At 33.3% G+C, this 14,997-nt stretch overlaps 1 protein-coding gene across 2 annotated transcripts; it reads left to right on the top strand.

Annotated features, from left to right (window-relative positions):
- The first annotated feature begins 11,471 nt into the window (after positions 1–11,471).
- Positions 11,472–14,987, top strand: LOC148872457 (uncharacterized). 2 transcript variants are annotated; one of them, XM_088968934.1, is made up of 3 exons: positions 11,472–11,611; positions 14,441–14,473; positions 14,551–14,987. In XM_088968934.1, exons 1-3 carry the CDS (start codon positions 11,497–11,499, stop codon positions 14,874–14,876), a joined length of 474 nt encoding a protein of 157 aa, XP_088825060.1. In that variant the 5' UTR covers positions 11,472–11,496; the 3' UTR covers positions 14,877–14,987. The 2 variants fall into 2 exon arrangements, 1 of the variants encoding a protein (XP_088825060.1); XR_016107073.1 differs by lacking the exon at positions 11,472–11,611 and adding an exon at positions 11,633–12,503.
- Positions 14,988–14,997: the final 10 nt, after the last annotated feature.

Here is a 14,997-nt window from a genome sequence, read left to right on the forward strand (position 1 = left end):
CCATTTTTACCCTTTATAAGACAGGGCAACCGTCTCTCTTTCTCTCTTTCTCTCTCTCTCTCTCTCTGTCTCTCGAGCGATGAGTTCTATCTTCTCACTTTTTCAATTTCTATTCTCACTCTCAGACTCCCAGGAATCGACGAATTCAACAGGCACCATTCTCTCAATCCTCAGAGGGCACCCACGCTCAAACTCACAAGTCGGGCTTCGGCCTCGGGCCTGAGCTTCAGGCTTTTTATGAGGATCAGGCTCGGGCTCGGGCCTGAAAAATTCATGTTAATAAAGAGCAAAAGCCCAGCCCGACCCTGACCCATGAACAGATCTAGTTGTGGCCTATTGTCGATTAGTTGGAGTTGATGAAGCATACGTAATTCTTGGTAGAACGAGGGAAGTTGGGATCAACCTAGATGCCATTACTTACGATGCTTTGATTATCGGTGCCACCAGGTATTGCTTACTACCACTACGTCTCAATTTGTTCGAAGAAATGCTTCAAAATGATATAATTCTTAACATATAGAGTTACAATATTTTGATGATCTGTTTCTTTAAATCTAGACAATCAGTAGAATCTAACAAAATCTTCTGTGATATGATCCTAAGCAATGTTTCTCCATCTCCAACTACATATAACACCATAGTTGATGGCCTATGTAAAGCAAGTTTTACCGTTAATGCCCTTAGGTTATTTAGGAATTTACAACAGCATGGATTTCTTCCAAAGTATTCGCACTAGTAAATCAGGAACTTACAATGGTTATTCAGGAACCAACAAGAGGACTTTAGTAATGCTTAGAATTATTCAAACTAGTGGATTTGGGGAAGAAATTCATCTATTTAGTCACTCTCAAGTTAGAAACCTATTTTTTCTTTTTTCACTCGTTACATCTATTTACTTACTCTCAAAATTGAAAAAAGGCCACAAAATTGAATGCTCAGAATTAAATTTTCCACAAGCTACATCTATTTAGTCACTCTCAAGTTAGAAACAAAGAATTTTCCACCAAGTTCATTCTCATATTTAATATAATGGGGTCGAGTGATGAATGGAGCTTTATGTTCACAAAAAAAGGAGAGTATTCTCAATTAGTATCCTGTACTTTGTCTCTGTTGTTACTTTGGTCCCCAAACTTAAAATGCGACAATTCAGTACATGCAGTGTGTGTTTAGCTAACATTGATATTCTTGCCAAAGAAGTTGGGATAGTTTGTTTCAGCTGATAAGGATATACCCAAAGCACATGCAGTGTGTGTTTGGTTGAAACACTAAACTCGGAACATTTTTCAGTTATGTCCTATATCTTGGAGATTAATGGGCAAAACTGAAAAGTTGGATATAACCCCTACACTTAATTATAGTACTGCACTAGGTGTTGGATTGGGCTGCTTTTGATATGCCAATTAGTGAAATCTATTGAGGGTCAAAACCTGGGTATGTTGGGACAATTTAAGAATTCACTTGAGTGGATGATCATAATGATAGGATCGACCACTTTGTCGGACAAAGTGAATGATAGGATCGACCATGTGGACTTATGTGAGGTCATTGTGGGGTCACATGCCATACAAATTAGCCCTAAGTTGGCCATGCAACACCTTTTGGTTGTGAGCCTTATAGCTGATGGGCCTAAGGCCCAAAATTAATATGATTAATTAAACTGTCACATGTTATCATGTGACATGGGGTGAATTTCGGTATGGAGCATCAAATCTTATAAATAGACAAAGTATATCTCTAATTAGAGTCCATATTTGTTTTAAATCTGAATTGTTTCCTAATTAGATTAGGAGATAGCTCCATAAGAAATTATAAAAGAGGAAGAGGCGGACCAATCTAAGACAACTTCATATTTTTGCAGTTTCTAGTTCTCTCTCCACCCTTTTTTCTCCCAGTTTTTTCCCAGTTTGACCTTAGCTATCTAAGACTGATATAAATAAGTTTTCCCTCTGACCAGTTCCCGGATTGAATGGCTCAACCATCCGGGTCAACTGGTAAAGCATAAACTGTATGAAGCACATCTAAAGCTGATCATATTGAAAACTCTCAATCTGAATTAATGATTAGGTGGCAAATTGTTGTTATGTAGCGTTATACTGACTGTTCTAGCACATCTGCATCGAATATCATACAGCATAACGTAGTGAAGATGCTAAGAATTATACAGTAACTAGGGCCCACAAATTGCTACATGTGCCCCATAATTGAAGACTTAGAATTGTTTTTATCCCTAGCACCCAAACACTAAAGCCTGATTTTTCCAACAAGTCACACAATGTTTATTTGGTCACTCTCGACTTAGAATTTTATTATCAAACATAACGTTAAATAATTTTTCTCCGACTATGACTTTTCAATGGATGTTTAAAATTGATTTTTCCCACACGTTACATCTATTTACTTACTCTCAGAATTAAAAATAAAAAAGACCACAAAATTGAAGACTTGGAATTAATTTTTCCACAATCTACATCTATTTTGTTACTCTCAACCTAGTAGTAGAGAACTTTCCACCAATTTCACTCTCATCTTTCATATGATCATATCTCATATTTAGCGTAGTGGGGTCCAGCGATGCGAATGGAGCTCTACGTACTTCAAACATAATGGATATCAGGAATAAATTTCGGATAACAATTGGATTTTAAAGAGTAAATTAAACTAAAAATGATCAAAACATTATATCTTATTAAAAGCACATGAATTAAAGTGTCTTCTTATTAAATATCATGAATTGAAAATAACTTTAAACAAATTAATTTGGGTTTGATTGTATAATTGATCATTATTGGTTGGTTAGATGAATTGAGCACTTTGGACTTTCCTTTTAACTAAAATGCCCATATTTCTTAGTTTAATCCTCTTTATTGTAAGGGTAAAAATGTAATTTGAATTACAATTTAGGTTTCATATCCTAATTAAATTAAATAGGAGGGATAGCCCCGCATGAGACATAATTGACCTGGTCACAAACACCACATATCCTAATTAAAGACCAAACTATATATCTTGATTTTTCCACAAGTCACATCTACTTTGATCATTCTCGACTTGGAATTTTACGATCAAACATAACATCAAATACTTTGCTGCAACCATACATGATTGTTCAATGAACGCCTTTTAAAATTTATTTTCCGAAAATTAAAGACTTGAAACTAATATTAATTTTTCACATTTTATGTTTATTTACTTACTCTCAAAATTCACAATTGAAGACTTTTGGAATTAATTTTTCCAAAAGCTACATCTATTTAGTCACTCTCAACTTAGAAACAAAGAATTTTTCCACCGATTTCACATCTCATATTTAGTATAGTGGGACCCAGTGATGGGAATGGAGATCTATGTTCCCTCAGTATATTAGACTAATGCCGATTCCCCTTTGGTGTAGCAGCTTCCGAATTTTGGCTATTGGAAGATAAATACGGATGGGAGTATTTTAAATTATTTCTTATTTATTGAATCGAAGTTTTGTCGACGGGCCAATAAACTTCCAAAAGCCTTGAAAGTTTGTCGTGTAATTATTTCTGTCTATTTCACATTTTGACTTATTGTATGGCTTCAACGGGCCCATTTACATACTCTTGTTATCAAACTGGAAGCCCAAACCATGGGCCGGCATGACATAGCACGACAGCACGTTGATAGCTTTTGGCAAGAAGTTCTTTTTGTGTGTAAGGGATATTAAAGTTGCTATGCTCTGGTTTGGCCGCCTCCTTTGGGTAGTGCTCCATGAAGGTTAATTAATTTGGTAGCCGATGCTGCAGCAAGGTCGGGGTTGATAAAGAGTTTTTTGTCACTCCAAGAACCCTACAGGATACTAATGCACAGAGATGCCCAACATTAATTGCTCACAAGTGATTGAAATCACCTTGAAAATTAAAAATGAATGTGAAACAATAGAAGAAAATCAACAAATTTTAGGGTTGGAGGGGAATTCTAGGGAGTAGACTAAACCAAATCCCTTGGCGACTTCACTTAGTTGTTGCCAACTCTAGGGACCTTCTTCAAAGTTAAGTTTTGATCAATTCTTAGATTCCTTAACTGCTTATAGGGGGTGGGGATGCATTCTTTTATTAAATGGAGACCTTACCGTAAAAGCACTTAATTTTTTTTTTGAAAATATATAATGAATATTATTTAATTCCTTTTCTTTTTAGCTTAAATAGTTTAAATGAATATTATTTATCGAGTTGATATTTAAATAGGTTAAGTAAATTTGAGTATGAAACACTCTCTTTGAGGCGGAGTTCACATTTATCTGTGTTTCATTGTTGGGTTGAAGCCTTGAAGGGAGGGCTTTGAATTCGAAATATGTTATTTCCGCTTGAAGCCAATATGTCTAGACTTTCTCAATATATCCAATCGATCCAAGCCGAAGAATCGAAGAGGGTTGTTTGTATGTGGTCACCCCCTCAATGCTATGATAGTTCATTCATAACTAGAAAACGATGACAAACAATCAACCGTAGTGATAAGGATGATCCATTCGGACCAAACAATCAACCCATTGACCTAAAAAACAATGACAAAAGTGATTCCATTTTAGGTTCTTAATTGGCTTAATTTACTCATTTAGATCGATTAGTTTTGTTTATTAAATTAAACAATTAACTTCATTTTCTTTATTCATTTAATTTATTTATTTAATTTCTTAATTAACTTTATTAAAGTGGCCCATGGCCACTATATATATGTATTTATGTATGTATGTATTTCTACCCTAACATTCCTATCTAAGGGTTAAATCTATCAACCGCTTGAACTATTTGACCTAGATGATCAAACATCTGACCTAAAACCTTGGTGGTTTCTGTAGAAAAACAATACAAAGTTTATAATTTTTTCCGGACGATGAAAACGTTGTCTTTTCCAAGGATTAAGGATGCATATGTATGACAAACGGCTTGGGTGTTTCAAGGATTAAGGATGCATACGAATGACAAACAGCAGGCACTTTTATAAGTAATGATGACAAAATTATTGATACTTTATTTTTGGTTATCTTCTTGACTAATTTCTGTTCATTAAATGTAATTTTCTGTTATTTATAGATTAAATTAAAATTTAATTTTATTACTTAGAGTTTCAAATATAAATTAAATAATTTTTAAAATGAAACTTGAAAGTCTACTTTAGACTATAAAATTTTAAAGGTCACTTTTGATGTTAAAAAATAAATTTTATTCATTTTAAAGCAAAATACTTAAAGGATTTTATCAAATTAGAGTCATTACATTAACAATAATTAATTTAATTATCTGTTCCCACGGGGATCCCCATCCCCTGTGATTTTTTATAATGTTAACCATTTTTTTGTTTTTTATTTTGTTTAAAAAATAAAATTAAAATAATAAAAATTTAGTCCTATTAGAAAAGATTCAACCATATTTTTAAAAATATTAATATATTAGATGTATGTGTACATATATACATATATAACGTATGCATACATATATACATATATTAGTGGGGATCCCACATGGCGGGGATCGGGGACCACGTGGGACAGGGAGTGCTCTCCCCATCCCTGCCCCGTCCCCTCTAACGGGGATGAAAATTTCCCCATTCTCGCCCCTGTAGGGAGAAAATCATCCCCATCCCCACCCCATTCGGGGCGGATCTCCACAGGGATCAGGGAAATGGAGAAAATTGCCATCCCTAATAACAATAAAGGGGTTTATGATGGTATAATAGTTAATAATTAGTCATTAAATTATTAATTATTAAGAGTAAAATTATTCTTTAAACTCTAACATAGTTTTCTTAAATAATAGTAAATTAACAATCACTTAACATAATTAGCATACTAAACTTAGTAACTCAATTTGATCAATTAAACTAGTTTCCATGCACGAGACGTGGACCTAAAACACTTTCAAACCAATATTAGTGATAGCCTGATAGGCATATATAAACTACTTTTATATGCATATTGCCTGAATCAAGGCTGATCCAATAAACTGATATTGAAAACTCCATGCATTACATTTTAAACTGAAATTGAAAACTCTATAATATCTGAATAAATGATTTAGGTGACAAATTTTTGTACCAATGTCCTACAACCACAGTCGGGTAGACTGGTAGATTGGATTGAGGCTGTTTTCATGTAGCTTTACTGACTGCTTTAGTACTTCTGGACCAAATATACAGCATAACGTAGTACACTACAGATGCTAAGAATTATATTTAACTAGCGGGGACTCATGCCATGCATGCAAAAATCTGAAAGATTGAATAATTTTATTTATTATTAATTAATTGATAAATTTATTATTAAAATTTTTTGTTAATTAACTAAAAATATTCAATGTTATTATTAATATTTAAAATTTTAATAAGTGCATTTTTCATTTAATGTTGATTTACAAAAAGAAGTTATTGTTAATTTAATTAATATGGATAAATATTTTTTAAAAAATTTAATCTTATTAACCATTTGTAGGAATTTTAATAACAATTATTATTTTCATTATTTTTAAATGAAACTTTGATTGACTTTAAATAAATAGAAATAATTACAAAAGCTAGCATTTTTATTAATTTCACTAATAATTAACAATTATGTAGGATTGGCAATGGGGTGGAGCACCCCATCCCTGTCTCCGCTCCGCAGTCAAGACACTCTACCCCATCCTAGTGTCAGGCAAGTTCAAGGTAAGGTGGGACCCACTCCTCGTTAGGGACAAGGAGTCCTCAAATTTCCGTGCCTTATCCTTTGTGCCGGGCGAATTCAGGGCAAGGCCCCCACTCCTCATCAAGGATGGGAAATCCTCGAATTTTCCTTACCCTGTCCCTAGTGTCGAGCAAGCTCAAGGCAAGGCACCCGCTCCTCGTCAACCTAATATATATTTTGATGACAAAAATGATCAAAACGATATATTGAGTATCAACCACATGGTAAATTTTTAAAAGTATATTAAATTGTCTTTAATTTTCAAAAAAAAAATTAATTTTATGAAAAATTTGGAAATTTTATTACATTTGTGTAATTTTGAATACTTGTTCAAATTTATTTTTAAATTGTTATTAAATAATTTAATTACTTTTTAAATGTTTACTTATAGAATTACACTAATTTATCTTATATTTGCTAATATAAACGAATTAATAATTTCCTTTTCCATTATTATACTAATTTATCTTATTAATTTGTGTAATTATTGGTTCGAATTACAGCTTTCCCTTTTCCCAACTCATTTATCTTTAAAAATTTTCAATAATTAACAATGAAAATTATATAATTTTTCAATAGCTTTCCAAAGTCTATCAAATGTAATAAATTTTCCTAAAATTTTAAAAATATTCTAATAATTTACAATAATCATTTAATACATTGTAAATACACTTTCAAAATTTTTCTAAAAGTGCAATATTTTATCTTTTAATTTCTAAAATGTTATTTTATGAAAATTTTTGAAAATATTGTGGAGATTTATTGAAAATTATTTTAAATTTTCATTAAATATTTATTTTTATGAAGTAGTTTACTAACAAAATTACAATGTCTTTTATTTTCCAATATAAATTAATTAATAATTTCACTTTCCAACATTATAATATTTTATTCCCTACATTCGATTATTAACTATAATAACAATAATAACTCAAATTTTAGTTTTTTTGATAATTACTAAATATCATTATCACTTTTATAGAAATTAATTAATGGGTTTCCAATTTTTATAAAATATTGTTAATTAACATAAGTATAACAACATTTACCCAAAATACTTTAAAAAGTTATGATGAGTTAACTAATGATAGTATTTATTAATTTTTGGTAATTTACTAACTATATTTATTAACTTTTGATAATAACATTATTTAATATTCATTGAATATGGATTTAATTTTAATTATATTTAGCTATTTATTAATTAATATAAATATTTTAAAGGGAAAATTACTTTAAACCCCCCTTATAAAAGGAAAACCTCCTAACACCTTAGTGTTGAAAATCCAACTGCTGAAAACTGATAATAAAACCAAAATACCACTGCAAGCCCCTCTAATCGCAGACGTGATATACACCACCCATCTCTCAATTCTTTGACCATAATTCCCATAAGAAACTCAGTGATCTAAACACCCTTTATGCAAAACTCTCGATACATGATACATGATTTAGATGCCCACGACTGAGTCTTTTGTTTTTTGCTTGTAAATTGTTTTTTCTTTTTATAAAATAAGTTGTAAATTAAAGGTGCACGTATGATCCCTGCAAATTTCTATTTAAGCTTTCCTGTTGCAAAAAGAAAATCAAGCATTTATTCAATGTTTAGATGAAGTGACCCAATAAACGGGGTTACAACTCCTCGACCATCTAAAAGAATTTTTTTTTTCAGAAAAAAGAGAGAGAGGAATTAGATATCATAGCTCAAATCATGTAATAGATTTTGGTTGCCACCATTGGCCATCTACTAATATAGGGGAATCTTCAAGGAAGGTCGATGATGGGAAATGGTACTTTTTTAGAACCACTGTTTCCCACCATCAGCCTAGGCCGTCGGGCCAATGGGCGATCGGAAGGTGTCCAAATGCTTGGTGGGTGAGTGGTATAACTTCAAGCTAGTTAGGTTTGTAATTGTAGGAAGTACTTTTCCATACAAATTATTGCACGATAACTTAAGAAACGCTAAGCTGGAACATCCCTGATCAAGTGCTCTGGAATTTGACCTGATAAATTATTATTGGAAAGATCTAGAATCCAGGCTGACCTGATAAACTGATATTAGTGATAGCCTGATAGGTATATATAAACTACTTTTATATGCGTATTGCCTGAATCAAGGCTGATCCAATAAACTGATATTGAAAACTCCATGCATTCCATTTTAAACCGAAATTGAAAACTCTATAATATCTGAATAAATGATTTAGGTGACAAATTTTTGTACCAATGTCCTACAACCACAGTCGTGTAGACTGGTAGATTGGATTGAGGCTGTTTTCATGTAGCTTTATGATTGCTTTAGTACTTCTGGATCAAATATACAGCATAACGTAGTACACTACAGATGCTAAGAATTATATTTAACTAGCGGGGACTCATGCCATGCATGCAAAAATCTAAAAGATTGAATAATTTTATTTATTATTAATTAATTGATAAATTTATAATTAAAATTTTTTGTTAATTAACTAAAAATATTCAATGTTATTATTAATATTTAAAATTTTAATAAGTGCATTTTTCATTTAATGTTGATTTACAAAAAGAAGTTATTGTTAATTTAATTAATATGGACAAATATTTTTTAATAAATTTAATCTTATTAACCATTTGTAGGAATTTTAATAACAATTATTATTTTCATTATTTTTAAATGAAACTTTGATTGACTTTAAATAAATAGAAATAATTACAAAAGCTAGCATTTTTATTAATTTCACTAATAATTAACAATTATGTAGGATTGGCAATGGGGTGGAGCACCCCATCCCTGTCTCCGCTCCGCAGTCAAGACACTCTACCCCATCCTAGTGTCAGGCAAGTTCAAGGCAAGGTGGGACCCACTCCTCGTTAGGGACAAGGAGTCCTCAAATTTCCGTGCCTTATCCTTTGTGCCAGGCGAATTCAGGGCAAGGCCCCCACTCCTCATCAAGGATGGGAAATCCTTGAATTTTCCTTACCCTGTCCCTAGTGTCGACAAAGCTCAAGGCAAGGCGGGACCCACTCCTCGTTAAGGACGAGGAGTCCTCAAACTTCCCTGCCTTATCCTTTGTGTCAGGCGAATTCAGGGCAAGGCCCACACTTCTCATGAAGGATGGGAAATCCTCGAATTTTCCTTACTCTGTCCCCAGTCTCGAGTGGGCTCAAGGCAAGGCACCCACTCCTCATCAACCCAATATTTATTTTGATGACAAAAATGATCAAAAGGATATATTGAGTATCAACCACATGGTAAATTTTTAAAAATATATTAAATTGTCTTTACCTTAAATGCTGATTGTTTTAGTTTGATTTTACTACAAACAATTGGAATGGATGTGTTTTATAGCCTTATTTCTTGTATGTGCATTTGCAAAGTAACAGAATGCATCTCACGGCCATAGATGCTTGTCACCTCTGAATCCAAGCTCCAGCTTTGCAATTGGAGGTGTCAGCACCACCAGGCCCGAGGTAAATTTCGCGAATGCAGAATCCTGATCTTGATTAAACTTCGAATATGAAGTCCTGAATTAGATATCTAATTTTAGCCTTTGCCAAAATCCTGTGAAAGTTTTAGCACTCCGCTGAACCAATGCATTGTTTATCTATACTAATAATTAATATTTTAACTATATTTCTTCCATATAAATAATTATAACTATGAGTATCTTTCATTGTCTCATATCTTTAAAGATCCTTTGAAATACCAACAAATTGTGAAACTTGGGCTGAAGTGTGGGGTTTCCGCTTTCACTCAACTTCTTGTGGCATCAATAGAGCTACGTTAACTGGGATCCCATGTTGAGAACCACAACATCCTAAAGAGTCTAATTCCTGGAGTAGAAGAGCAAACATGTTTTTTGTGACAAAAGTAAAAGTTGGTGCTTAACCAATCATTTTTAGTATGTCATTGAGATTTCACTAGGACAAGTGTCGCAATACCCTTGCACCTGGAGTAAAAACTTCACTAGATGATGATGCAAATTGCATAAGCAATTGTTCTTATATGAGTTGAAGTTTTTATTCCAAATTTAATTGAGAATTTCGTAACTCCATGAAAAAGAAAATCACTACTTGTCAGTATAAGGCTTGTCTACCCCCTCGAAACAGGTCAACTCCCAAACCAAAATGAACACTCCACTAACTTGACAAAAACCTACTCAACCAACTACAAGATCTAGTAGAAAAGAAATATTTGGTATTAACTTCAGGGATTTCTTCATGCATCAAACATTCAAAAAATTCTGGTGGAGCTACCTCTACACATTCTAGATATGATGTTGAAGAATTACCTTTGAATCACTTTCTTCATCAGAATCATTGAAGAAGTAAATAAGAGCAAACTTACCTCACTTTGACATGGTCAAGTACACCATCAAGTATTTGTCACCCATGCACAAATGATCCTTGTGATGGGGAAATAACCCATCAATACAACAATATAAGTTTATAAAAATATGTTCGATGTCATACAACAATATAAGTTTATAACTTATGAACTAAGCTTATCGGTCGTGATTCTTAACATATTACATGAAATGTGACCTTTGTGTTCTTGTCACCAAGTCTTGGATTCAAAATTAAATGTTTATGTTAAATATATGTGGTCAGTACATATATTTATGAGAGGTCAGTACATATTTGCAGTACAAAAAAAAATCACAATTGTTGAATTTGGTTGAGAAATATGCATTGCTGGCTAGTACATGAAATGTCATAATTTCAGTTTATTTTTAACCTTTTAAGTTTTTTAAAAGTTATTTTCTTCTCAAGAATTCCTTTTGGTGTAGGTAATATTGACATCTCTTGTTTACAAGAAGGAACTGAATCTAAGAATCATGATGAAAATGCATGGACTTGGGGATGGTCCCTATTGGATGATTTCTTATGCATATTTTCTTTTCATATCATCAGCTTACATGTTATGTTTGGTGATCTTTGGTTCATTGATAGGTAAAGTGCAATCAGATGGGGATTTTCCTTTTTCATTTTTAAATTGTTGCTTGGGTTTCTTTTCAGGTTCTACTGATTTCTTTAACTCACAGGGTTTTCACGCTCAATGACTACAGCATACAGTTTGCCTTCTTCTTCATCTTCATAAATTTGCAAATATCCTTGGCTTTTCTAGTGTCAACGGCTTTTTCAAAAGTTAAGACTGCTGCAGGTCTGACTACGCTTGACCCATTTTATCTTATGGTAAAGAGTACGAAGCTGCCATCGCCCCCTCTAGAAATCCAACGCTCGCCCTAATCGAGGGATACACTGTTCATCGTCACTCTTGTTCAAACAGTACCTGAGCGGCGGCTGCATTATCACCGGCCATCGATCTCTTCTCTCTCTCTCCCTCTCTCTCGCTCTCTCCTTCTCCTTTTTCTTCTTCTTCTTCCATTTTTTTCCAATTCGAAGAGAGGCACTGTTCACCTTCTTCTACCTTTGGATGCTGAACCAGCGGCGAAAATTGTTTCAATCTTTTTTGGGCCCCTCTTTCCTCTCTCTCTCTTCTTTTCTCCCTCTCTCTATCTTCTTCTTCTTTCTTCCCTTTTCTTCTCCCTTCACTTGCTTTCTTCCTTTTCCCTGACCGGCATCACTTTCAGGTCGTCTTCAATCTCTCTCTGAAGTAGAACCACTCACGGGGAAAACCTCTTAACTGTGAAATTTATTTTGTTTTCATCAAAATTTCGGTGATTTCTCACCGTTTTTATCAGATCATTCCTATTCCCCAACAACAACATCAGTTCCCTTCATCCTTTCGGTTCCCAAAATTAGTCAAAGGTCCTCTGTTCTCCATTGTCATCGATCAACCAAGATTATTAGAAGCGGCAGCTAGAGTCATTCCTCTCCCAAGGTTCTCTTCACAAACTGTTTTTCCTCTTACTTATTTTGCTATATTGCCAAGATTTGATTTAATATCTAACTATTCTACCTCTTGAAATTAAAATTATATTGATTACAAATCCCTGTTGATATTATATTGATTTAATATCTAACTATTCTACCTCTTGAAACTAAAATTAAAGTAAGAGATGTCGAATTCACTGAGTTATTGGGTAATAGGGAGTTTCAAATTAAAGTAAGAGATGTCGAATTCAATGAGTTATTGGGTAATAGGGAGATATGGTCGGAGGTGGCTATCAGGTTCAGGTTCTCACTCACCGGAGGGTCATTCATCTCAGATGAAATATTTCTAAATAAAATTAATTCAATGAATAAGGGGGAAGGTGAGAGCAAAGATGACAAGAGGGAACAAATGACAAGGTAAGAAAAAAAGGAAAAAAAAATATTAATTAAATTAGATCAAAGTTGAAAGGTGAGGTTAGTATAGATTTAGACATGTTTAGGTGGTAGGAGAGGACAAGTCACCGAAAGGGGAAGGATAAAAGAAATGAAGAAAAAATGATATAAAAATAAAAGAATAAAAAATAAAGTAAAAATTTAAATATAATTAAAAAAGATAATAAAATAAATATATAAATAAATAAATAAAAATAAAAATAAAAAAAATTAAAAGATTCAATATATATAGAAAATAAAAAATGAATAAAAATAAAAATATGTTTCTATAAGAAAACAACATAAGCAAATGATAAAAATTCAATTAAAAAGAAAAAGGAAATTAAATAACGACATATTTAAGTAGAGGATTTTTTATTTTTGTGATAGTTTGTTCATGAGTTTGTTTAGCTTCATTGTCTATTAATTGTTCTTGGTCAATGGTTTGTTTGCTCTAATTTGTGCTTATTGCGAAATCCCATGTGGGCCCCACCAATTGGGCTCGGGAGAGGGGTGCCTAATTTCTTTCCGCTCCCATCTGAGTCTTACTCGAACTGGTTTTGGAGTCACTGTTAGAACCAAACGGTTTTGAAAATCATTCTTGGAGGTCCCATCACCTCCATTTTCATATCTAATGGATGGTGACTCTATTTCCAACCTAGGTGAGCCGTTTTCCTAATGCTCACAGCTAGAGGTGTAAATCAGGCCATGTCGCCCGCGGCTCGGCCATGCACGGCACGGCACGACACGACTGAGCAGGCCGTGTTGCCTGCGGGCCGACACAACCTAACTCATATCCCAACCCAGCATCACCCATATATATATATGTATGTATTTTATATATTCTATATATAGTTATATAATATTATATAAATTATAATTATATAATAATATATAGTACATAGTATATTAATAAAATAAATATTTTTTAATTTTATTATACTAATTTATTTAATTATTACATATATAAGCAATTTTATACACAAAATTCATATAAAATTAAAATTTTAAGTTTTTTTGTCAATTTGTTTTAAATAAATAGCTTTGGCCCAATGCACGGCCTGGCACGACCCACGGGCCGTGTCGGGCCAACCCCCAAAATTTTCATCGGGGAGGGCAGCACGACCCATGACGACCTGCGGGCCAGCATGGCACGACCTGCACAAAGTGTGGACCACTTTACACCTCTACTCACAGCCGTCGACCTAGAAAATCGTGGCTAGAACGACTCTGGTTCCGAATCATTTTTTGAAACATTAGTTTTATATGCATCTCAATCAGATTCAGTTAATAAAATAGACAAATTGGTAGTACCAGTTCGGTTGGCAAAACTAAATTAAACGTAACGAACCGATCTGTTTTCAAACAAGAGCCCACAACTACTTATAAAATGAGTCCCTCTATTATGTCTACCTTACCATTCTCTCGTTTCATTAAGCTCTATTTCTCTCTACGTTTCTTTCTTTTCAAGCTTTTTTTTTTTTCTCTTACATTTTTTTTTCATGGCAATAGAAGCAGGAGAGGGAGCCACTAGAGCAAAGGAAGGTAACACTAATATATTCTATTTCTTTCATTTGACTTAGGTTTCTTTCTCTTATTTTATTGTTTATCTGGAGTTGCAGATTTGGGGAGGAAAATCGATGACAAAACAGAGGAAGTCAAAGAATCAGTTGAAGAAGCTGAGAAGAGACAATATGTTGCGTGGAAAACATCGATGAAAGAAATGGAGTACATTGAAAACAAAATAAAGGAGGGAAACGAGGATTTGCTCAGGGAAGTGAAGAGAGAAATTGGGGAAGTGAAGAGAGAAATTAGGGAACTGAAGGATTTGATGAGAGAAATACTTGAAGAGATAAAAGAGATGAGGAAGACGATGGTGAAAACTGTAATCACTGTTTCATGTGTGGTTGTATTTGGAGTTGCAGTTTTATATAAGAAAATGTTTTAGTGAGTGGAGAACTTTACTCCACTCAATAATTTTCTAACTCTTTACCTTAAATGCTGATTGTTTTAGTTTGATTTTACTACAAACAATTGGAGTGGATGTGTTTTATAGCCTTATTTCTTGT

Source organism: Nelumbo lutea, chromosome 2 (assembly GCF_056320005.1).
Source record: "Nelumbo lutea isolate HS-2025 chromosome 2, American lotus-T2T, whole genome shotgun sequence".
Classification (NCBI taxonomy): Eukaryota; Viridiplantae; Streptophyta; class Magnoliopsida; order Proteales; family Nelumbonaceae; genus Nelumbo; species Nelumbo lutea.

Bases quoted from the DNA above. Each gene is read 5' to 3' on its own strand.
- LOC148872457 (XM_088968934.1), top strand. From the start codon at position 11,497: ATGATGAAAATGCATGGACTTGGGGATGGTCCCTATTGGATGATTTCT. The intron at 11,612-14,440 runs GTAAAGTGCAAT...TCATGGCAATAG, and splicing joins GATCTTTGGTTCATTGATAG to AAGCAGGAGAGGGAGCCACT. The intron at 14,474-14,550 runs GTAACACTAATA...CTGGAGTTGCAG, and splicing joins AGCCACTAGAGCAAAGGAAG to ATTTGGGGAGGAAAATCGAT.